Here is a 22849-nt window from a genome sequence, read left to right as displayed (position 1 = left end):
AGAGTGCTCCCATCTGATATGGTCATTGTAGATCGCGAAGGGATGTTTGTGCGGCAGGAGGAGATGTTGCACTAGGTGTTTCACTTCCTGCACGGAAGGTAAGACTTCGCGCGCAAGTCAGTATTTCGAGTCCGACGCGTGGCTCGTCTTGCCGACCATCTGCGCATAGAAGTCTCCGATCGCAGGCAGCGGATCAGGGCCATTCTCGTTCGTGTGAAACACCGCTGTGCGGGCCCTCAGGTCTCAAACCCCGTGAGTACCCACTGGGTAGTTCGCTCGTGTTGGGGGAAACTCGAGACGACGTTCATGCGGATGTCTGCCTGGTAGACCGTGGTAGGATGAGCCAGAGATTTTAAACTGTGTCAACGATAGGAGGATGACTCGTTACTCACCATCAATCGTGAATCCTTCGTGCCACATTGATTGGTGGAAGGAAGCTCTCTCACTCAGAAGAGTCAGAGACTCACCTTCCGAGGCTATGCAGAACTTCTAGTCGAGCGACCCCATGGCTGATTGTGCGGCAGCTGTGGTAACCGTCCTATATGGGGGCTATCTTCCACCATACTTCAGCTACGTATCTTTGGCTCTGCGGCATCCAAATTGACGTATCAGAAAGCGTAAATCGGGGGTCTGTCCCGGACATAGGCCACGAGCAACCCAAATAGTGCTAGCACCGTTGTGTCGTCGCAAGCTGGGCGGCAAACTCGTTCTCCGTGGCTTTCAGCCATGTGACGGCCACGTGTGCAGCATCTCTGCAATCGGAAGAGACAGGCGTTTGCTGCCCCTGCACTGATCCTCGACGTTGGTGATGGCAGCGAAATCCAAGGCAAGGTGAGTGGCTCCAAGCGAAAGACAGTCTCCATACAGTTCAGACATAGACGAATGCTCCTCTACGTAGGACCCTCATTGTTCGGATGGTCTCCACCGCCCAGACGGGCTATTTCTATACAACGCAGAGGCTCCGGCTGGGTCCTAGATTGGCGGCAGTGAAGTACGATCCTCGAGGTGCGCAAACCTATTCCGTGCATCTAGTTCCATACCTAACCTTAACCTGTACGTATAGTGAAAAGTAGGGTGTTGTTCGTAGAGAGCAAGAAGACTGCTAAGAAGTAGGCAGCATCGTCAGCAAGCATTTGCCCTTGCCGGTCCTCCACTGCCTCTGTCGATCACCCCTACACCTCGCAGAATACCCTATGATCACCTCTCATGGAAATTTGCGTGGAGCTATCATCACCTCACTGGCTCTACATGACGGGCATATCATGTTTTGGTGCTGTCGGATTCGGAGCGGCACCGTGTCGTGACGCGAGCAATAGAGACGTTTCCTGCGTATAGTCAAGCATTGTCGTGCGAAGCTGTTTTCCGTGCCTCCATTGATCACCACGAGCGGGTCTGCGGTGAGTCCGCCGCTCCATGCACTGGGAACTCCTGGGGTAAGTGATCAGCTTGACCAGTGAATTGTACAGGCATGCCATCCTTGAGATCGTAACTGCTGCTATTGACCCGTGCTACGAGCACTCTTGGTTAAACACGGCCCGCTACAGGCTATCTATCGTGTGCACTGGCAGCGGAGTTGTCGCACATCGTTGTGAGCCTATCATTCCATGCGCATACTCCGGAGCCATTCCCGACTCAGCTTTGTCTTGCGAACTGGAACGTCATACCCTACAGCCCCCTTACTACGTATGGGTGGACTGTGTGGCCTTTTTAGTTGCCTACCCTGTTACGCTGATCCCAGGCTTTCAGGAACCGGTCCTTCGCGATAGATGGTAGTAAGTCTTGCTCGGCACCCCTCTCCTGCACACACGTTCGTCTTCTGGGTGCGTCCTCGGTGCCACCAATATTGGTGTCGCTCGTGTAGTCATTCTGTGACGCAGGTAGCCGTACACATCCGGTGGCGGGAGCATGGCTACAAGGTATGAACAAGGTGAAGACTGTAATAGCAGCATTGAGTAACCTGCCAATATCCTCGGATTCGGAGATGTTGCACGGGATATACATAATATGTAACTTGAGTGAACGATGTGACAGTGATTGAGTCGTAGGTAACACAGATGTAAAGAGACGTACAGTATAGATAACACGTATGTGCACACGCATGCAACTTCTACGACGATGGAACACAGGTACGTATTGCGATCGCGAGGAAGGGGAAGGTCGTATCATTGATCACATTTCATCATGATGGAGGGCGGCCTAGGAAACGCGAGGATCCGGGGGAGCGACCTAGTCGTAGTACCGGGGTGCTTGGGGGGGAGGATTTGATATACAGCCGCCGCGCCTGCGCGGAAGGGCAGGAAGTACATATATCGCAACGCAGCAACGCCTTGACCACAGCGCTCACCCGCCGTCGCTCTCCTCCCACACCCGTTGCTCTCCGCCCCCTTAGGCCTAGTCCGCCTCGACGAGCTCGAGATAGCTCTCGGGCACAAGCGCGTGCCCTCCACCCTCTCGCTCGACAACCGCCCAGCCGACGCCCCCACCGCGCCCAACCACGTGCACGATCTGCTCCTCCTCGAGCGCCATCTCCGCCGTACCCTCTGGCTCGAACGCGTACAACGCGCGGTACAGCCCGGGAACGAGGGCTTCCTCCCCGCCCTGTGCGTCCTCGTACTCGTACTCGCCCTCATCGTACTCGTCGCCATACGGGTCGTCCTGCTCCTCCGTCGGGGAGGACACGTTGAAGTTGTTATCGAGGTCCGACTGCGACGGTCGGCTGGCCCCGCCTTCCTGCTGGCCCCACGAGAACCGGCTGCTCAGGGTGTTCCACGGGAACTTGCCCCACTCCCCCTGGCCGGCGTCCTCTTCGTCGTCCGCACGCGACGAGTCGACGGACGACTGGGACATGGTCGAGTAGGTAGACCAGCGTTTCCGCGGCCGGTTCGGGCGCGGGGCATCCGGGCCCCTGCCCGTGTGCCGGTCATCCGAGGGCGGGAACGCGAAGTCACGAATCTTGAACAGGAGCGAGTGGGGACGGGGCAGTGAGGATGGCGTGGGGGTCACGGTGTTCGTGGAGGATGTGGATGGCTCAGGTTCGTGAGATGCTTGGAGGAAGGATCCCTTGGACTGGCGGCGCGAGCGGGCGGTGGAAGAATGGCGTGATAGCGCTGCGGAAGCTCGTCGTGAGACGGCGGGACTAGGAGGCGCGGGGCGGGAGGAGGTGAGCGAGTCACGATTCGAGCTGTTCGTGAGAGCGGCTGCGGCCGCGTTCAGCGAGACGGGTGTCTCTGAGTTTGAGGGTGGTTCAGGCATGGTGATCTGCGTCGTGGGCGTCTTGACTTGGAAGGCGGAACCTGGGGTAGGTGTGGTGGGTGATGCGGCATTGAGGGTTACGGAAAGCGATGGGCTGGAGGCTACCGTACCCGTAGGTGTAATAGCACCATCGGTGAGTGGCATCTTGTCTTTGTTGTCCGAGCTGTCGCGGGTCCCGTTGCTACTCCTGGAGGACGATGGGCGCGATGCGAACTCGTGTGCACCGAGGCGCGGCGGGGGGTAGAAGGGCGAACCTGGTGAGGGGAAGGGAGACGTAGACGCTCTTTCGACCGGAAGCGTCAGACGCAGTTCTGGAAGGCAGATGCAGATGTGGGCGCGATGGGCACAATAAAATAAGCTCGACGCTCGGCCCATTCTCTCGGAACACATACCGGCGGTGTCCTGCGCGACGACGGAGGCCATGCCTTGCACGGGCTTTTCTCTGTGGGGAGAGGTCCCGGACGCGGTCGGGGGAAGGATGTTCGGTGCGGGCGGGTGCTGCTCGTCGAGGTTCGCGATGAGGAGAGATTTCAAGAAATACCAAGCCTCCCCGAATAGAGGATAAATCCAATTGAGACTCCGAAGGGGCGTTCGCTATGGCAATGTCAACTCAGAAATGCTATTTCGCATGAAAGGCCAGGGATAAGCACCTTGAGTGTCAAAATCGCCAAGATATTGCCCATCGCCGATACCGCGTGCAACGTGCTACTCACCGTGTCTTCCAGCTCTCCTCTCTGCTAGTGCTGGCTTGGCTGTGGGAAGGGACCGGCGTCGCTGGACCACTCGTCGTTTTGAAGGCATGGGCAGCAGCAGGCGCATCGAAGGCGCAGCATTACCATGAGGATGCTTGGAGGAGGCAACGAGCATGGCAGGTGTTGCGGCATGGACGGAGCATATAACGACTGTCGCTTCGTACGCCACTTGCACACAAGTTGTTCCCCGTCACCACACTAACTGTATGTGTACTCTCTTGTTCAGCGGTGTCTGTCTGCCGTCAGCCGTACTGTTGATGATACCAGTCCAATGAAGACACCACCCACCAGAGCATGGATAGGCTCACCTCCCTGTTGCTTGTCGCGATTCTGTATGGCCCTTTTCCCTGTGCATGTGTATGAGAAGATGGTGGGTGAACAAGGTGCTGTGCGCCTTGTCGACGGTGAGTACTCCCTCCCATCCAAAATGTCCAATCTCGAGTTTTCTACGACAAGACTTGTATCACTTTCCTGTGCTACGGATCAAACCCTTCAAATAAGGATCCGAGTAGGGTGCGCCACGTTAATGCTTGACAGCCTTACCCAGGGTTTGCCGTCGGTAAGCTCATGATGCGCTGTACCTAAACCTTGGCTCCTTCGCCATGACCATCCTCCATCCTTCAGGCAAGTTGTATAGCCGTGCTGTCCGCGGCTCTGCAACCGTCTAGAAGGGATGGGTTCACTCAGTCCAAGACCACCGTCTTCCAGACATCAATCCTCTGAGGTGCTGTCGTGCATGCGCGGCATACGACCCCCCTGCGGTCCGGCCGTCAATGCGAAGCCTCTAACCGCATGCACTTGACAGGCCTGTTACCGCACCGCACAGGAGTTCGCAAAGTGTAGTCGGAATCTTGACGTCTGGCGGTGAGCCCTGAAACGGTGGCGTAGGCGTAGCAGGGTTCCAAAGAACCGGAACATCGCTTGAGCCACGAGGCGGCATGCGGGTTCACTGACGGACTGGAATGAACGGAGTACCCTCCTTTGTGATTGCTCGTGGGGAATGTATGTCCGGGATGTCCGAGCAACGAAAAAGTACTGACCGAAATACACCCTACTCCAGTGTTTCTGCGGCACGTCCTTTTAGTGTCTAATGTTTCGTGCAAATTAACAGGGATTCTGTACGATGGCATTTGATATGTATGTATCGTGTTGTCAAAACAACACACATCGCACCGTCACGAAATTTGTTGACTCCGAAGTATTGAATCAACTGTCCACCAACCGGAGGTAGTAAGCCGAGGGTTCAATAGCTCTCTCGGGACCCGTCAACCTCCTATCTGTACATACACAATACTGCTCTACATCTAGATAGCCAAAATCTATTCCGTCTACCTTCGCATTCCGTCGTGTGGTTTGCAATGTTCAGCTGAAGTACGCAGGAAGGATATAGCTTAGCTTCTGCCTGTCTTCCGGCTTCTGCTGCTCCGAGCGCGGCATGATGGAGAACTGCATCGCGCCAACTTCCTCGGTAAGGATGTCGCCCTGAGCGGCTGCCTCGTGAAGCTCCTCGAGGACCGTCGCAGCGATGTGCCGCGAGAGTTTTGCATTGGCGTGCAGGGTCTTGATAACCTCGGCAGCGGTGACGGCCGACTCGTTCTCGCGCCACGAGTCGTAGTCCGTGACGGTCGCGATCAGAGCATACCTGGAGGGAGACAAACGTCAGCGATTCCATCCAGCTAAGACCGCTTCGAGACCGTGCATACCCAAGCTCGGCCTCTCTCGCGAGCTTCGCCTCAGGGAGGACGCTCATGTTGATGATATCCCCGCCCCACTGGCGGTACATCCTGCTCTCCGCCCGCGTTGAGAACTGTGGCCCCTCCATGCACACGATCGTCTTTCCCGTATGCAGCTGAGGCTTCTTCCCGCGCGTGGAATATTCTTCCTCGCTTGCCTCTTCAAGAACTTTGCGCACGCGCCCCTCAAGCCATCCGATAAGCTTTCTCGCGAAAGGGTCGCCGAACGCGGCGTGTGCGACAACTGTCGTGCCCTCAAAGAAGCTCGCAGGGCGGACGCCCTTGGTGCGGTCGATGATCTGGTCGGGCATGACGAAGTCGCCCGGGGCGAGCTCCTCGCGGAGGGAGCCGACGGCGGAGAACGCGAGGATGGCACGGATGCCGAGCGACTTCAGCGCAGCGATATTCGCCCGGGAGGGTACGGCAGAGGGTGGGATGGAGTGGCCGACGCCGTGGCGAGCGAGGAAGGCGACCTTCGTCCCGGAAGGAAGGGCGCAGATGGCGATGGGGGAGCTGGGGAGGCCCCATGGCTGTGCAAGCGTTCGGTCAGGATCTCAGCATGAAGAGGATTCAGCCCGAACGGACCGTCTTTGGGTTCACATAGTTCCTGCGGGATAGTGTGAGCGTGGTGGTCCATTACAAGTCGCGAGATAGTCCTTACAGAAGCGTCAAATTGTCAAGGTGGTACAGGCCACTTCCACCGATGACGCCGATGAGCACTACGAGTCTCATCAGTTCCATCAGCAGTAATACCAAGGCTCGCACCCCAGCAGCTTACCGTTTTCGTTATCTGCGCTCATGTTAACGACCCTACTGAGACGACCGGGTCTAGGTTGGTGGAGACGAAAGGCTGGGGAAAACCTCCTGCAAGGCGAAATTGCCCTTATATGGCAGGATCGATAATGCGATAGGATTCGCGATAGGATCATCCTCTGAAAAAGCGCTCAATGTATTGCGACTTGCGAGGAGAAACGTTCGTCAATGTTTTGCGGGCAAGTACTACTGACAATGATCACCTCAGTACTTTCTCGCTGTCACGTTGAGGTAAACATTGCCGTCGTACTGAGCACTACATGCCCATCATGCCATGTATGAGTCTCTAAAATACATCGACTTCAGCGCTCGTCAAACAGCTTTCGCGGTAGGTCCTACTCACTGCGAGACTAGAGCTAGGGATTGTTTGCTGCTTCAGTTCGCTGCTTCGAATTTTACCTTGAAAAGAATGAATAAGTGCAGATGTGATGTACCCATTGATTCGGCAATTGACCCGACAGTTGCAGTCTCGTGATTTCCTAAGGGTGTACGTCACCAACTAATGCCTCGCGGCGCTTGCGCTGAGCATGCGCACACTAGAGCTTGCCAGGCTTCGTATGTCTCAGGCCTCGTAAATTTCATATCGATCTCCTCGAGCACTGAACGTTGAAATCGGACAACGGTCTGGACTCAATAGTCTCTACGCATGGTCCAGCACCGATTAGGCGGCAATAGCTTTTAAACTTGCATATATGCCTTCGACTCAGAGACGCCACCGAATCGGACGAGCTGCGGTGGCAAAGGTGATTCCCAAGAAGGAACCTGAGTTCGAGGGTGGACAGATGGTCAGCTTTTTGTGCGATGGCGTGCATCTTCTGTGATACTGATGCAACATCAGAAGACGGGCAGGGAGAACCAGCCCGCACTTCCATCCAGCTCTGCCAGCCGTGTCGAGAAAGTCAGCACTGGGGAGCGTGGGACGAGGCTTCACCTCAGAGTCGTGAGCACATCCGCCCCCGCCTTGCACATCGCTATATAACTCTCAACTCCCCGCGTTGATGGATGCCCAGCAACGTCCGATGGTGGAGATCGTTGAACCTGTGCTGAGAGACGCCAGACACGATATGGCTGACCAAGGTCCGGTAGGTATCGCTAGGAATGTTCAAGAGTAGCCACCTTGGTAAACAATTGCTCACGTTCCATAGCGACCAGAAGTCAAGGAAGAGGCAGTAGCTCTGCTGCCCAATGAACGGCGCCCTGGGCAGCGGCTGGAGGTAGTACTTCCTCTTTGGAGGGACCTCTGTCGAGCGAGGGCTGCTCGCGCTCAGTCTGAGCAAGCGCATGCTACTCGCCTAGAGGAACGAGACGAGGAGAACGCAAAGTTCGGCGTAGGCCTCCTCATAGACGAACACCATCCACCGCAAGGAGATCTCCGTGCAGCAGTCGAGGAAATGAAGAATGTACGCACGTTTCAGTACCTGAATCACCAGTGACTTATCGTATATTGCAGCCAGACATCAAGATAAAAGAAGAGCTCTTGCTGAGCGACAATTTCCTCCTGAACGCTCTCACCTGGGAGGGCATCAACCACCGCTATCCCATACCGGTCCCTAAGGAGATCGCCGAATTCGGGTATAGACGCGACTATATATCGCATCTCTACGGAGGATGCCCCCAGGACGTGTATCCTAGAGTGGACCCGGATAAAGTCGAGTGGCACGGCATCGACGATTGGGCATTCCTTCTCTGGAACGGAACCCTCACGCGCCGACGCGCCCAGGTTACTCAGGACTGTACTTCGCCACTTGCAATGCAGCCACGGCGGAGGAGTGCAATACCTTCAAGCAAGTGAAGCGGACATTCGTGAAGCTTAGGGCAAACCAGTGGATTTGTCTGGGGCAGTACCGGTTTAGTCCTGGTGTGTCGCTGACGGCGGCTCTCTGGAGAGAGCAAAGCATCCAAGTTTGTATATTTCCTATACGTGCAAACCACGTTAGTCTGTGACTGAGCGCCGCTTATCCACTGACAGGTCCGTCGTGCCTGGGCGAGGGGTCTACTACTCAAGAATTGGGGTACTCCGGTCCTTCTCAGAGTCTGGTTGCGTCGTGAAAGAAGCTCCGACTTTGACCCCAATAAGGAGGACATGAAGGTCGCCAAAGATAAAAGTCGAGTGGATGAAATACGTGCAACGATGAAGGAGTAAGACGTCATTAGTGCATATGACCGTGGGGAGGAGGTGCATTGACCTGTAACCTGCATCAGGCTTCGCCGTATGACTTTGCATGCAGGAGATAGGAAAATTCAGGATGATGTGTGTAGGCTACGACGAGGAGTTCCAGCGCGTTCTGTAGAGGAACGCACCCGAAACCGGCGGGGAAGTCCAAGAAGGGGACGAAGCGAGGGCCGATCGCTGTACTAGACTCCGATACCGATGCTGAGGCGAAGACCGCGGAGGACGAAGAAGATGCTTTCCAGCCTGTGCTTTCGCATAAGCGCAAACGAAGTGGGATGCGCTCGAACCGGAAGCGTCTCAGGCCAACTTGATTCGGATGCATCGTGCCTCATTCACCCATTGTTCCACTGCTAGGCCCTCTCATGTACGACTAGTCGCGTCAGAACTGAATTTACCCTTGCTTCGCTCACAGAAAGACGTTCAGTCACACTGGCACAGACATGCTTGCGTACTCATACCTCAACACAGCGATACAGGTAGCGTATGATAATATATGCAAGGAGTACCGATGGTAACGGCAACGACGATTCGATGCAGGAACCGATACGGCGAATCATGACGCTGAGCGAGCGAAGAGCTCCTTCAGCACTCCCAGATCAACGGGTGCTTTGACCTAGCTCTACCGTTCTCTCCAAGTACTGTCACCCTTTGAGCGCAAGCACGTCGCTGTGTGAAATTGAGACCAGGAGGCGCATTCACACAAACTCGGGCCAGAAGCTCAGGCGGTTTGAGACGCAGGAAATCATGCGCAAAGGGTGCTCGTCGAGTGTGACTGTTTCAGATTCACACGACGGCACTAGCAGCGCCAATACAGTCATAGCTATGACTACCAAAGGGGCATCGGAAATCAGGATAGTCACTCTACTTATGTCCCGAGTAGGTTAGGTCGAGGCGCAAGCGTCTGGAGCATCGCACATGAGAGTATTGTACAGTGTTGATGTTGTCAGGCTGACCGAAAAAGCACAAGCACGGGTTCAGTTACGTTGTACTTCACCGGAAGAGCATACCAGCGGACACTCGTCGATTGACAGCGTGGAGGTCACATACAGCGCCTCGGTTGAGTGGAGGGAGGGTGGTGGCGGAGATGTGGCGGCAGTGGTCATGTCAGTGTATGACGTTCATCCAACGTGTGAGACCCCTACCAACAAATTCAATAATCTATCAATCCCCCAAGCATTTGCTATGCAAGGCAAGAGTCTGAAAATAACGACACCACCGCAATTGCCGCAGTATCCTACATAGGGAACACTCTAGCGCTTCATTGACCTCCAAGCTGACCCTAGAAGCAAGTTGACGTCTGCTTGCAGCGCAGCGTTCCCACATTACGCTCTCATGGGGCCTTCCCGGCTAGCGCGGTTCTCTCAAGCTGTTATAAAGGGCCTCAGCCTGTAGTAGACGCAGCAGAAGCAGTCCCAGCACTTGCCCAATCAGGTTCATACTAATACCTTGCACACGAACCTCAAGATGCACTTGATCTCATTGGTTATCAGCATCCTCGTCTCTGCAATAGTGGCTAGGACCTCACAATCTCTTGAGCCCACGCTCAACCTCGAAGTGATATTCATGTCAAAGACGACTCTTGGCTCGGCATTGAATACCACGAGCCCATTCGGCACACGGATGCACGCACCCCTCACCGGGTAAGTCAGATATCACCTTGAGTTCCGCTTATAATCTTACTGTGACTCTACACTCCTACCGCCAGAGGGAACCTCACAGATCCCAAGACGGGCGAGGTCGTCGCGACGCTTCTGCAGACAACAGATAACGGCATTTTCAGCGATTCGGGGATATTCTTTCCCTCTGCTGTCCTACCATATGTTTGGACCGTAGATGGGCATCTTGCCTCGATGACTGTTCACGGCGTCGGGTAAGTCTTTGTGCAAGACCAGATTACAGCAACCTCACAGGATGACCACCTTCGTTTCATGCTTGCGCGAGAAGGGCCTTGAACGGCCTTACCTACAACTACGTGTGAGTCTGGACAGAGCATCGGTCAGTGGACGAACAACGATACTCACTGTGGCGACATGTTGCAGGCATGTTGAAACGGACTCGCCCACGTACTCGTGGATGAACAGCAACTTCTTCGTATTCAAGGCGATGGTGACTATGGATCCCCCGGAGATTACTTCTGCATTATATGGCGTCACTAACACGACGAGTTGAGAGGTAGAGAGACACCGAAGTAGACAAGTCATAGGCGTATATGCATCATGTTGGTCTCGAAGAGGACGAGGGTTCCCTAAGCGATGGTGCATGAACTGGCATCTTTCGGAGCTAAGGGTGTGCGAGGCAACGAGAGCGGTACAAGCACAGTCGATGGTTCCGCTGAGACAGGGTCGGGTTGATCACGGAGAAGATTATGTCCATTCCTGACTGGATTTGGGCGTGAACCACCTGAGTAGTATGTTGTATCAGTAATTGATTGCAAGCGAGACCTTGTAGCTCACGGTATGACAGGTTTATCTGGTCTCTTGGCTGAGCGCTGGATTGGGTCCTGACGGCGGCCAAGCCCCACGCCTGCAGAGGAAAGGCATTAGTGGCACGGGTTTATTCAGGGCAGGGTTGGACTACGCCCCCCTCACAGCGCAGCGGTCCAAACACTATGTCGCCTCATTGATTGACGCTTCGAATTGGAGTCTCATTTGAGCACGCGTAACAAGAGCGCACATAGCACTTACTAAGGAGCACACTTTGGGCATGTATCACAAGATCCGCCACTGACGCTTCTCTGACCACGATGTCAGCCGTAGGTCACTTGTCCCTGAGTTCGGATTGCGTAAGAAGTGATTGTTGATTCAAGGCAGGAGTAGAACTTAGAAGGACCTATCAGAAGCGCGATCCTGCGTTGTTGTGTATGTAGCATGGAGAGTGTGGATGACTTCATGCAGAGGGATAAATCCTTCTGAAGCGATGAAGTAGACACGGGCCCCTCTCAGGGCCGTGGTCATGGTTGGCGGTCAAGCTATAGGCGCCTTCGGCTGAGGCGACCACGCACTACTTAGTGTTCTATGACAGCTCTAGCGCTATAGGCTGGCATGCATGCGATGGAAAGCCAAAACTTCAGGCGTATGGGAGCATCTCAGTTGGTGAGACACCCTCTCCTGTTACAGTGTACTGTCGCCCGAGGGATAGAACTGATTATTTCTGCCTGTCATTCTGACTCCCTTGTTTAGTTTACAGAAACCCGACAAGTCATTCTCAGAACGTCCAGGAAATTACCGATTTCAATCCAGTCTCTCGATGGTGCCCTCCAGGGTCTTCAGTGGCGGATCGGACTCGCATCCTGATCGGCTCTCTATCCGACCTGAGCGTGGTTTTCTCGAGACGGCCTATGAATGTGCAAACCGCTGTAAGTGGCGTGGCTTCATGGCGGCTTGAGGGTGATGATACAAGAAGTCATACGGCATGACTGTCTTGCTGAGTTCAAGCCCCAGCGGCATGTGGTTGCTCACGTCAGGACAGCGATCGTGTCAGTTTGATGCACTCACGCGGGTCGTCTCATGCGGGGTCATTGACAGCGCATATCATTACTGGGACCCAAGTATAAAGGCCTTGCGTTAGCGAGAGCATCACAAAACGCGAAGCTCACCTAGGAGCATACGTCAAGCACACATCACAGCATGCGCCATTGCCAAACTCTCTTGTCGCTTACAAGCATCCTCACCTCGCTTTCGGCGGTGGTTATTGCTCAGACTCCTCAGCCACCACCAACATTCGAGGCCTTATTTGCAGGACAACTGATCAACGGCGATCTCAAAGACACCGTGAATACGACGGGGCCATTCGGCACCCGCATACACTCACCCATTACGGGGTAAGTCGCAAAGCGCAGAGCTCAATTCCAGCCGTCTCACTGCAGAGCGTCCGTTTGCAGGGGGAACCTCACGGATGCCAATACAGGCGATGTTGTCGCGACGCTTCTCCCTACTGCAGACAACGGGATTGTCACCAGTTCGGGGCTATTCTTCTCTTCGTCTGTCCTTCCATATGTTTGGAAGGTAGATGGAACGCTGGCCTCGATTACTGTCCACGGCATAGGGTGAGTGCACAGGACATGACACCACTTGAGGGGACAGGATTGACGCACCTCCTTCTCGTCGAATGCTATCAGAAACTCAAGTACAGGGTCCTTCGCCTATGCGTAAGTCCGCAGAACCATAAGCTGACAGAAAAGGCGCGCTACTTAAGCGGGTACTCACTAACGCTGCGAATCTGCAGGCATGTGGAAACGGACTCATCGACGTACTCTTGGATGAACAGCAACTTCTTTATCATCAGACTTGTGACAACTGCGAACCCGCTCGTGCCTGAGTTTACTTTGTATGGTGTGAGCAATACCACCCAATAGGCGGTAGTAGAGAGGGGCTGCGAGAAGGCATTACGTGCGTTGGTTGTAGACCGAGTGGGGACATGGGAATCTGGGACGTACATATCAGAGTGCTGATGTTTTCATGTGACAACGCATGGATTGACCTACATTTGTACTACGGTCTCGGGTGGATGTTGAGTTACGCGCGCGCTTCGTAGAACGTCCATCCACTGCGGGACCAGCATAAGATTCAAGGCAACAGGGGCGACGTGGTGCCGCACTGGTGCGTGCCTTATGACGGTAGAAACATGCACATTATCGTCAGTGGATGTAGCCATTTGCACATCATGATTTTGGGCTCTCGTTCAGTGGCTCCCTCGTGTCATGCATCGGCACGCAATGGGTCTGGCGCGATCTACGGGGAACAGAATGAATTAGCAAGAAAAGGAGGCTGGATCGAGTCGTTTTGAGGCAGAGCGTGTGATTTACCGTATACGAGATTGAGTGCAGTATCAGCGTCAGGAAAAACTTTGGCTCCAGTGTTGCATCACAATGCACCATAAGTAGAGAAAGCCTTCTGATGCAATGAGTTATACATGGCCCTGTCTCGGGATCGTGGTCGGTGGTCAAGCTATAGGCATCTCTGGTTTGGGCGCCTGAGGCTGAAGGGCGTGCGATCACGAGGCAAGACGCGCGGCATTACAGCGGTTTTCAAATGACTTGTCGTTTGGGCGCCGACAAATGCGCGCGCCACACCTGCGTCTGACGCCCACTGATGCCTCCCTTGTGGACCTTCAACCGACCATATCTCCTCGTCCGCTGCACCAATTCACTCGCTTCTTGCAGACTCTGATCCTTTGGGCCTCCCCGCACATGCGCATAATGATTTCGTCGCGGACTTCGATGCCCTCCTTATGCCAGACCCAATTTGCGTCTCGCGCACTGGGTCCCCCCTAAGCGCCACCTCTGGAACCTGAGACGGCGAATACTCTTCAACGGCTCCACATATCGCCTTCGATCCTTCAATACTGGGATTCTAAGAGCAAATCTCAGGGTATGTTATTTTGATCCCAGCACTGCAAATCACGCATGGGACGTCCAACTTCCATCCTGTATGCCGGACCTTCCATGTCGACCGCACTCCCTTTGCCTTGTACTGCATGGTGACACTTGAGGATTGCATAGGAAGTGGGTGGTAAGTGGCGCAGAGTATGCAGAGCACGGTGAGTTTCTCTTTTTCCACGTCTCCCCGCTTCTATGCGGACTACCTGCATGTGCCTCATAAGCCACCCCACCATACATCATCAAATTCCCCAAAGATCAGTTTCACTCATGTTCTATACCTTTGCTGTATGCCTGCGCGCACACCCCCAATCATATTATTCTTAATGACAGTAGTGTAGCACACATCTTGGCTAGCGTCCTCTCCTGTCCTCTCCAGCAGTCCCATAGTAACGATACATGTCCTCCAATGCTGCATAGGACTACCGGGGCATCTACATGTTGTAGTACTCACGAAGTATGACGCATACGAGCACATGACGAGAGAGCCAGACAACACGCAGGGTTGCTGCCCCCAGGCCGCTTGTGTGCAGAATGAAATTCCCAAAAGATCACAGACCTCTCACATCCTCCACTCGATGGTACCATACCCTCGTGAATCCGATGGTTTCCGGAAGAGACAACCATGCCTATTCGTGAATTGTGTTGTCCGAACTTTGGAGGGAGTGCAGGAGACGCGAACTGCGTCTAGCGCGACAGGAGCATTGGAGCCTGCTACGAAATCGATATGTGCATGTGCGGGGAAGCTCAAAGAATAGGGATCTGCAACAAGCAAGTAAATTGGTGCAGCGGACGAGGAGATATGGTCGGTCGAAGGTCCACAAGGGACGCATCAGTGGGCGTCGGACGCAGGTGTGGCGCGCGCATTTGTCGGCGCCCAAACGACAAGTCATTTGAAAACCGCTGTAAGCGACCTGTAGAACTGCTGGCCGCCACGCGACGACTCTGCCTCCAGGGCCAGAGGCCGCCTTGATCACTCACGCTAACAACTGCCACTTGCTCTCGCATTCCATCCAGTCTCCGCATTTTCCTACATGTTAGATTTATCCCACGCAGTGCGTCGAGTCAAATCTGCGACAACAGGCAGGATCAAGGTGGAGCTTGATCGCCCAAGGGTAGACGATACCGTTGACCACGGGCAATATCAGTCGCGATGCTCAGGTGTGCAGCTTGCTCGGGGCTCAATGAGGTGGACGATCAAAGACTATAGGGACACAGGACGTCAAGGGCGATACAACCTCGATCCCCCTTGGATTAGATCAAAAGCACCCTAACGTCGTGCTTTCACCGCCCAATCAAAAGGCGGGATTGACTTCAACAGGTCTGTAGTGAAGAAGTTCCTGCAGTGGCGCTATAATTTTTATGGTGCTGTGCAGTAAAAGCCGAGGATGCGAAGCCATCCGACATCAAGCAAGAGCTTGTCAAGTCGGAGGCTTTCCCCATTCGGCGCCTTCGTGAATACCACCCTGACGGCCGCCTAGACATTCCGCGCCCCAGAGATGAAGAGAAAGTTGAGGACGCAGCGGAAGTGCCAGTACGTGTCTTCCTGTGGGAGATATCATTGCGGCCTCACGGAGACACATCCCCATCTAGGGCTTCGGTCGCGACCAGGCGGATAGACCCCAGCAGCGTCAGTCGCTCCCATCTCATGCCCCATGTCTGCTATCACCTCGGCGTCAGCTCGTATCGCAGCATCGCTCTCGGGACGGTCCGGTTCTTCCAATGGTGGAGGTTGTGTTGCCGCGATGGGAGGACGTCCGTAGAAGGAAGAAGATTCAGGCTGAACGGGCCCGCGACACTCTCGCAGGGCGGTCGCGTCTCCCAGAGCTCTCAGACTCAGCCTCCGCACCTCGCCATGATTCAGGACTCATCGAGATCGAACCGGAGGAGGACGTGAAACCCCTGGTAGCACTGGAAGATTACGACCCTGACGAGGTCGTCGAGATCTTGCACAATGCCGTCCAAAAGCTACGACACGTAGGTGTGCTGACTCGTCCAGCTGAGCACAAGACATGCGGTGCTCATCCAAGTCGCGTCCTACAGCCAGATGCCAAGGTGAAGAAGGAGCTACTCTTCAACGACGAGTTCCTGCTCGACGCACTCACTTGGGAGGGAAGCAACCACAAATACCCGATCCCCTTACCCAAAGAGATTGCAGAGTGCCGGTTGCGCCGTGAATATATCTCACATCTTTATGGAGGAAACCCGCTAGCCACTACCCCTGAGCATGGCAAAGACATGTTGGCGTGGCACGGCCTGAACGATTGGCTTTTCCTGACCCTGGATTTCAATCCCCACGCACCTACCAAACCCGGGCACTCAGGCTTGTTCTTTACGAGCTACGGGGCCCCTTCGTGGCCAGGTATCCAACGAACGTTCGTACGGGTCGTCTCCGGCAGGTGGGTCTACATGGGCCAGTATACAATGGAGCCGGGTGTCTCCCTCTCGGCCGAGGCATGGAAGCAGCAAAAGACGTCGGTGTGTCACCTTCAGGGTTGATAGGCATACGATACGATGACTTATAGCGGTTATGAGTGCAGGTGCGAAAGACGTGGGTGAAGAGTATCCTAAGCAAGAGGTGGGGCGAAGACAATTGCATTGCTATCTGGATCCGCAAGCGGAGAGGCTCAGACTGCACGATAACTGCCGAGGATAAGGAAGAAGCGAGGCCGATGCTCAAACACATCAGAGCAAACCTCACCGAGGAAGATATCAGCGGCGCTTTTGATCGCGGAGAGGAGGTGAGTGTCCGTATTCGGTGGCATCCTCGAGCTCAGCTAGGTGACGAATGCCTTGGTAGGAAATAGGCACCTATCGGATGCGTTGCGTAGGGTACGACGCCGAGTTCATCGACACTCTTGTTCGCAATAAGCACTTCTGGACGGAGATTCAAGACCAAATCAAGGCAGGGAAGCTCAAAGGCCGCGCCCACGGGTCTGGCTCGAAACGGAAAACGACAGAGGTCGACTCTGAATCAGAGGAGGATGTAGAGGCTCAGTTGAAAGATGAGAGCGAAGACTACAATGGACCAGACTCAATCATAGCTCCAGCTCCTAGCACCTCGACAGCGACGGGGAGACCGAAACGAGCGGCGGCGATGGTCAAACGACAGAGGACGAGTCAATATCCCTCTTTGACAGTGCGAGGATATGCGCAACTGCGTCTGATTCTCTATATGCACAAAGATCCCAGTGTGTTAACTACAATTGCAGCAACAATGTCGTTCTACGTCACTTATTACTTGCGACATCATATCTGCGCCGAAACCGCTGCTCGGCTCCAACTCCATCGGTTCTTCCCAGCGTTTCCCTCATATGTACACGGATGAGACCGCGGTATTCCCGCCCGGGATGCACAAAGCTCATGGACCGATCATCACGCACGTCAGCGCACCCTCATGTCAGCAATGTCAAGAATGAGAAGCTAGTTGCAACAGGAGACGGCGTCAGCAGCAGCGGGACCCGGAGAACATTCCTTCAACCTGCGGCTCCCTTGCTCGTCTCAATTATGAAGGCCTAAACGCTGGCCCGAGGTGTGGCTTGACGATTCTAAACACGCTTAACGCCACGTCAAATCCCGGGCATGACCCCTTCTGAGAATGATTACTACTCAAAGCTAGAATGAGACTGCTGAGGGTTCGGAGATCATGGAGATTGGTCAAACTTGAATAATACGCTCCCTGGTTGTGGACCTCACTTTCAACGCCAGCACTGCCTTCGCGCCCATCTGAACCGCGTATGGCGTAATTTGTGCTGCGACGGAGTATGAGCTCTCGTGTGTACCTTTAAAGGTCGTACGATACATGTCAGTGGCGATCTCTTCACGGTTGCAGTCCTTGTATTTGTCATATTCGCAAGGAGCGCCTGGGAGGCAAGCGCGTCCTTGGTCTGCACAAACCGCGTAGGCCGCGCTGCACGCTCGCGGGGGCGAAAACGAACGACAACGTGCGCTGAGCAAACGCTCGCTACCTCCACAAAAACATCGTAGAAATGGGGGGCCGCGAACATCACCCGTCCCAGAGCAGACCCATGTTGCGACAGGCCCCCACGATGCGTTTCTTTCTTATGCTCTCGTGTCTCGCCAGCCTTTGCCTTGCGGCTGCAGCGACCGCGGAACACAAACACGTCCCGCTGCCTCAGTTCGAGGCGTTGTTCTCCGTGAACCTCCAAGTCCTTACTGAGAGCACCTTCCAGGGGCCGTTCGGGACGCGAGTTCACAGCATGACAAGCGGGTCAGTGATTGGCCCCAACGTGTCCGGACTCTACTCATTACTCACGACATCTATCTGCAGAGGAAACCTCACCAACGCCACAACCGGCGAGATTGTGGGACAGGTGCTCCAGAATCAGGACAACGGTCTCTACAGCACCTCAGGAATATTCTTCCCGAGTGTTGTACTGCCCGTGGTGTGGGCCGCCGATCAGAAGCTTGGGTCTATTTTCATCACTGGAGTGGGGTGAGTGCGGGCAAAGTGCGTTCCAAGGGTATGATGAAGCTGAACTGTGTCTTCGTCTTTATGCAGCGTCGGCGAAACGGTCAAGGCGTACTTGTGAGTCTACTCGTTTCATATTGGTGGTCGAATACTCACTCGACGGTACTGTACTGCCCTAGGCATCTTGAGACAGAATCACCGAAATGGTCCTCGTTGAACAGCCGCTTCCTGATCGCGAATCTCGTATACGTACCGCCAGCTGCCAATATCACCATATTCGGCGAGCTGTAGATCGTAGTCAGACGCACATACCTCTACCGATACTGGACAAGTCAGCCAACACACCTACATGCGCTTCTGTCCATAGAACCATTATCATCATACGACATAGATTTGCACAACATGCCTCGAAATATCTGGTAACATCCTTGGAGCGCTGCCACATGCACCGTCTATTGAAGTCGTCCATCACTTGAACTCATGACGGGCTGTCGTAGCCCTGCAAAGCTCAAGGCCTCCATGCGGGCCTACCCATGCTCCCCGACGCGTCGTTCACCGGCGTCATCCAATACGACCAGAACCTCAGCTGATTCCCTAGCGCACTCGGAGGCGCGAGCGGGCTCGGCGAAAACTTCTTGCTCGAGCCCACGCCTCCGCGCATCGTCCTCGCCGACCCGGCGACACCCCCCAGACGCTGAAAGCTCTCCATCTGCCACTCGGGCGAGACGCGCTCGCGCTGGAAGGCGAAGACATCGTGCTGCGGCCGCGTCTCCCGACCTATACCCCGGCGAAACTTCGTGCGCTCGTCAACCACGAGCGGCATGCGGCCGATGAGACGCTTCGCGGGCGCCGCGGGGGGAACACGCTCGAGGGCATTGACGCTGACGGGTGTAGAGATCTTGGTCGAGGGCGCGAAAGGCCTGTCGAGTGAGGGGGGCGCTTGAGACCGGGCTGGCGACTGCATGTCCGACAGGAGCTGGGGAGTGATCTTGGCTCCGAGATCGTCACGCATAAGAACTGCAGCGCCGAAGACGCGGCGGTCGCGACGCTCACGCGCGCGTGCGCGGGCCTCGTCGCTTGGGGAAGGGAGGTTGTCATAGGGCCTATCAGTGAGCGTTCCAAGTCCGTCGAAGGAGGAACCGTTGTCCTTGACAAGCGCGGAGAAGCCAAGGCCAACAAGACGAGAAGGGGAGCGGGATGAATCGAGGCAAGTGCTAGCGTCGAGGAAGTTGTCCTGGGATTGGAGAGCCTTTGCAGGGGTGTACTGTATAGACGAGCTAGAAGAATCCCCACTCGAGACGCGCGAGTCGTCTTGCAAAGGTGGGGTACTGTTCTTGCATAGAGCTAGGAGCGTAGGAGGGAGTACAGTGAAGGGCCGCCACTTATCTTCGCGGCCTTCGCCAAAGAACATGGCTCGCTTCATTTGCGTCAGAGGACCAGGGTAGATAGAAACATCGGTTTCATCTTTGGTACTTTCGACAGCGGTGGGCATGCGATGAGTCTCGGGATCCTTAGGAGCGAGAGGCTGGCGTCCGGAGGGGCGAGACTTGCTGTTATGTGGGGGCAGAATCTGAAGGTGGAGCAACATACTAGAAGGCGAAGCTTGCTTCCCGTGAGACGAACAGCGGACGTTCTCCTTTCCCAGATACGCGCTGAGGAGGTTCAAGATGTCATCTAAAGCCACTTGAGGCGGCGGCAACGCAGTCTTTCCTAGGGGAGAATGGCGAATTGCAGGACAGTCAAGGTGCGATTCGCTAGCAAGGGATGTCTTGAGAAGACTGTAGTCCTCTAAAGCTCCGGTGATGGGATCGAAGAGTTTGATCGTAGAATGGCCGGTGGTAACGCAGGCGAAGATGATGCTAGAGAGGGCCCGGACGAAATCCTCGGACTGGTGAATGGCGACCATATCGGGATATCTTGAGACGGTGGAGAGTTGAAGCGGGGAACCGGAGCCGTGCAGGAGGCAATACAGACAGGACGAGTCGAGAGATTGCAGAGAGACTGATGACCTACCTGTGCCATATGAATCGTCGTCGAGGCTGACACCGCCCAAAGAGGCTGACACTACGCAAGCCTTCCTCGGAAACAAGTTATGCCTATACCTCCAGTATCACCGCATCCGCATTCCTGAGGTTTCAATGGTAGAGCATAGACTGAGCGTGCGGAAGGAAGACAGGTCCAAAACGGCCACTTCGTGGTCAAGGTCGAAGATGTTGCATAGGCATGAGCGCCGGCAGCTACATGTGTACTGCAAACACTTCGTTGACGTCCATCTCCGCAACCACTGGTTTCTCGGCCTCCGTCTCTTTCTAATACCACGTATAGCGCAAGTGCAAAATTTTTAGTGCGCCAAACCCTTAGGGCAAATAAAAACTTCTCCAAAGTCTTTTCCAGAATCCGTAGAGATCTAGGTGTAGTGTACGCCCTTATCCCGAAACCCGCAGCTTGTAACTGCTGATGCACTCCAGAACCGAATTTGTACCCGCTCTCGCGCAAGCCTGTCGACCAGGACTCGCCCGGAAAAGTCGCGCATGGGCTTTGTTAGGAGGTATGCTGGGATTCCCATACCTTGGTAACGTACAACACATCCAGACCCTGCCTTTCGCTAAAGCGATCCAGAGGAGCCAACTCAGGACGTCAAGGTCTGTATGATCGCGTTGTAGGCTGGCTTAGGGTTGAAATTGGCGTCGAAGAGAAGCGGGTCGCTCGAAGCTCTCCAGGAGTCCTGGACCCGCGACATCAGCGAGGATAGCCACAAGGGGGGGGGGGCAACTGTACTTACGGGATCGCGGACGCCCCAGACGGTGATGCCCACGCACTTAGGAGTTTGCAAGCAGGCCTTAGTGACAGCCACGTAGTCGGCGGATGGCTACACGGAGCAGACATGAGCAGCTATGAAAGGCATGTAAAGCCGAAAAGAGACGTACGGCGTTGGCGATATCGAGCTCGGTGATGGCGACCTCATCCACGTTGGCGGATGCGGCCTTCTGCAGGGCAGCAGCAACGCCACTCGAGCCACCGGCCTAAGCAGGAGAATGACCGTGAAGATCAAGTGTGTTGAGGAAGAGGGCTCGTAAACGTACAGAAAGATGGGCCTGAGTGCCAATACCATCGATGAGCTTGGAGCCGCTGTTGACCGAGTTGACGAGGTTGACTAGGCCGTTGAGCTTCGCATTCACGCTGTCCAAGCTGTATCACACGAATGCGATATCAACATGAATCCCGTACAATGACACGGAGGAGCACGCACTTGTAGTCGTTGATGTAGAGGATGGCGTTCGGGTCCGCTGCGCGCGCCGCCTGGAAGGCGATGTTGACGAAGCTCTGGCCGAGGACGTTGGAGAAGACGGAGGAGCGGAGGGTGCCGTCTTCATTGAAAATCTCGTTCACGACATCCCAGGAGCGGACCTTGCCCTTGTAGCGGCCCGCGACGTTTGAGATGTGTGTCTGAATGACGGATGTGAGAGTCGCCTTGTCGTTGATCGAGGAGACCCAGGATGGGAGCTGCGAATGCCAGACTGTAGGATACATGAGTATATGAAGCAAGGCGTGAAGACACGGTGCACATACCGAGGGTGTGAGCACGAACGAGGAGACCATTCTGAGTAGCGTAGTTGACGAGCGCGTCAGCGCCACTGAAGGTGAAAGAGCCACGCGAAGGCTCAGTCTACCGCGTACTCGACCCCGTCAGTTACTCACCGATCACACTAAACTCAACGGACAACTCACCGCATCCCACTTCATGGAGTTCTCGGGCGTGAGGCTGCCAAACTCGCGCACAGTGACCGCCGAGTCCTGCGCGTTGCTGAACCGGTTCGAGTCGGAGCATGTGCCCCAGAACTTCTTGCCTTTGGCCTTGAACGCTTTGTCAAGGCCCGTCGCCGCGGGCGCAGGCGAGACGGACGTCGTCGTCGGGGGCGCAAGGGTCGTGGAGCCGCCCCCAGTGCCGGTCCCGGGTTGGCACTGGTAGTAGTAGTCGTTGACGACGACGCAGGTCGTGCCGGAGTCGCAGGCGGTCGCACCGGTGTAATTGATGCCCTACAAGAGAAGGTTTAGCAGAATCCGAGGACGTCCGATATGAAGAACATTACTGACACCGCACTGGCCCCAGACGGCGACAGCGCTGGCAGGGACGGCGAGGGCCGTAGCGAGGGCGACGAGTGCAGTGAGGGTCTTCATTTTGGGACCTGTGCAGACGGGCGAGGACGGCTACGAGGAAGGCTCTATACTGCTGTCTCTCGTACTTATACCCTCGCCTAACACCCTCGGAGCTGCAAAGCCTTCACTTGGTCCCTCGACGGCCATGTTGCCGAATGT

General features: G+C 55.1%; 9 protein-coding genes across 9 annotated transcripts; 6 read left to right on the top strand and 3 right to left on the bottom strand.

Moving 5' to 3' along the window:
• Positions 1–792: 792 nt before the first annotated feature.
• On the top strand, positions 793–1324 carry DICSQDRAFT_88494 (uncharacterized protein). The gene is made up of 3 exons (XM_007367180.1): positions 793–831; positions 899–1005; positions 1064–1324. The coding sequence occupies exons 1-3, from the start codon at positions 809–811 to the stop codon at positions 1111–1113; spliced, it is 180 nt and encodes a 59-aa protein (XP_007367242.1). The 5' UTR covers positions 793–808; the 3' UTR covers positions 1114–1324.
• A 1067-nt stretch (positions 1325–2391) lies between these two features.
• On the bottom strand, positions 2392–3675 carry DICSQDRAFT_148149 (uncharacterized protein; the record flags this gene model as incomplete). Its single annotated transcript, XM_007367179.1, has 2 exons — positions 2392–3563; positions 3645–3675. The coding sequence occupies 2 exons, from the start codon at positions 3673–3675 to the stop codon at positions 2392–2394; spliced, it is 1203 nt and encodes a 400-aa protein (XP_007367241.1).
• Positions 3676–5366: 1691 nt separating this feature from the next.
• DICSQDRAFT_171515 (Methylthioadenosine phosphorylase) lies at positions 5367–6537 on the bottom strand (the record flags this gene model as incomplete). The annotated part of the gene is made up of 5 exons (XM_007367178.1): positions 5367–5646; positions 5708–6267; positions 6323–6344; positions 6399–6456; positions 6516–6537. 5 exons carry the CDS (start codon positions 6535–6537, stop codon positions 5367–5369), a joined length of 942 nt encoding a protein of 313 aa, XP_007367240.1.
• Positions 6538–7614: 1077 nt separating this feature from the next.
• On the top strand, positions 7615–8342 carry DICSQDRAFT_171514 (uncharacterized protein; the record flags this gene model as incomplete). The annotated part of the gene is made up of 3 exons (XM_007367177.1): positions 7615–7632; positions 7696–7950; positions 8001–8342. The coding sequence occupies 3 exons, from the start codon at positions 7615–7617 to the stop codon at positions 8340–8342; spliced, it is 615 nt and encodes a 204-aa protein (XP_007367239.1).
• A 1845-nt stretch (positions 8343–10187) lies between these two features.
• Positions 10188–10892, top strand: DICSQDRAFT_171513 (uncharacterized protein; the record flags this gene model as incomplete). The annotated part of the gene is made up of 4 exons (XM_007367176.1): positions 10188–10363; positions 10429–10593; positions 10668–10697; positions 10763–10892. The coding sequence occupies 4 exons, from the start codon at positions 10188–10190 to the stop codon at positions 10890–10892; spliced, it is 501 nt and encodes a 166-aa protein (XP_007367238.1).
• Positions 10893–12349: 1457 nt separating this feature from the next.
• DICSQDRAFT_171512 (uncharacterized protein) lies at positions 12350–13077 on the top strand (the record flags this gene model as incomplete). Its single annotated transcript, XM_007367175.1, has 4 exons — positions 12350–12543; positions 12604–12768; positions 12841–12870; positions 12948–13077. 4 exons carry the CDS (start codon positions 12350–12352, stop codon positions 13075–13077), a joined length of 519 nt encoding a protein of 172 aa, XP_007367237.1.
• Positions 13078–15038: 1961 nt separating this feature from the next.
• DICSQDRAFT_88487 (uncharacterized protein) lies at positions 15039–17116 on the top strand (the record flags this gene model as incomplete). The annotated part of the gene is made up of 7 exons (XM_007367174.1): positions 15039–15261; positions 15319–15421; positions 15477–15634; positions 15694–16077; positions 16144–16578; positions 16641–16841; positions 16901–17116. Coding segments are annotated over exons 4-7 (1107 nt in total), but the record flags the coding sequence as incomplete, so codon positions are not given.
• A 930-nt stretch (positions 17117–18046) lies between these two features.
• Positions 18047–19252, top strand: DICSQDRAFT_88484 (uncharacterized protein). Its single transcript, XM_007367173.1, has 4 exons — positions 18047–18331; positions 18392–18556; positions 18623–18649; positions 18712–19252. The coding sequence occupies exons 1-4, from the start codon at positions 18090–18092 to the stop codon at positions 18821–18823; spliced, it is 546 nt and encodes a 181-aa protein (XP_007367235.1). The 5' UTR covers positions 18047–18089; the 3' UTR covers positions 18824–19252.
• A 1412-nt stretch (positions 19253–20664) lies between these two features.
• On the bottom strand, positions 20665–22792 carry DICSQDRAFT_137883 (uncharacterized protein). Its single transcript, XM_007367231.1, has 8 exons — positions 22628–22792; positions 22262–22570; positions 22103–22199; positions 21783–22050; positions 21616–21721; positions 21460–21555; positions 21315–21401; positions 20665–21257 (listed from the first exon to the last, which is right to left on the bottom strand). Exons 1-8 carry the CDS (start codon positions 22709–22711, stop codon positions 21162–21164), a joined length of 1143 nt encoding a protein of 380 aa, XP_007367293.1. The 5' UTR covers positions 22712–22792; the 3' UTR covers positions 20665–21161.
• Between the last annotated feature and the right edge of the window lie 57 nt (positions 22793–22849).

Source organism: Dichomitus squalens (assembly GCF_000275845.1).
Source record: "Dichomitus squalens LYAD-421 SS1 unplaced genomic scaffold DICSQscaffold_23, whole genome shotgun sequence".
Classification (NCBI taxonomy): domain Eukaryota; kingdom Fungi; phylum Basidiomycota; class Agaricomycetes; order Polyporales; family Polyporaceae; genus Dichomitus; species Dichomitus squalens.
Note: the sequence above shows the minus strand (reverse complement) of the source record. Positions and strands in the feature narration are given on the sequence as shown.

Excerpts from the sequence above, each read along its gene's own strand:
- DICSQDRAFT_137883 (XM_007367231.1), bottom strand. The coding sequence starts at position 22,711 with ATGAAGACCCTCACTGCACTCGTCGCCCTCGCTACGGCCCTCGCCGTC. Across the intron at positions 22,200-22,261 it reads ACTCCATGAAGTGGGATGCG|ACTGAGCCTTCGCGTGGCTC; the intron begins GTGAGTTGTCCG and ends AGTACGCGGTAG. Across the intron at positions 21,258-21,314 it reads TCTGGGGCGTCCGCGATCCC|GACTCCTGGAGAGCTTCGAG; the intron begins GTAAGTACAGTT and ends TCGCGGGTCCAG.
- DICSQDRAFT_88484 (XM_007367173.1), top strand. The coding sequence starts at position 18,090 with ATGGGGGGCCGCGAACATCACCCGTCCCAGAGCAGACCCATGTTGCGA. Across the intron at positions 18,557-18,622 it reads ATTTTCATCACTGGAGTGGG|CGTCGGCGAAACGGTCAAGG; the intron begins GTGAGTGCGGGC and ends GTCTTTATGCAG. Across the intron at positions 18,650-18,711 it reads GAAACGGTCAAGGCGTACTT|GCATCTTGAGACAGAATCAC; the intron begins GTGAGTCTACTC and ends GTACTGCCCTAG.
- DICSQDRAFT_88494 (XM_007367180.1), top strand. The coding sequence starts at position 809 with ATGGCAGCGAAATCCAAGGCAAG. Across the intron at positions 832-898 it reads GCAGCGAAATCCAAGGCAAG|GACCCTCATTGTTCGGATGG; the intron begins GTGAGTGGCTCC and ends TCCTCTACGTAG. Across the intron at positions 1,006-1,063 it reads AGTGAAGTACGATCCTCGAG|TGAAAAGTAGGGTGTTGTTC; the intron begins GTGCGCAAACCT and ends CTGTACGTATAG.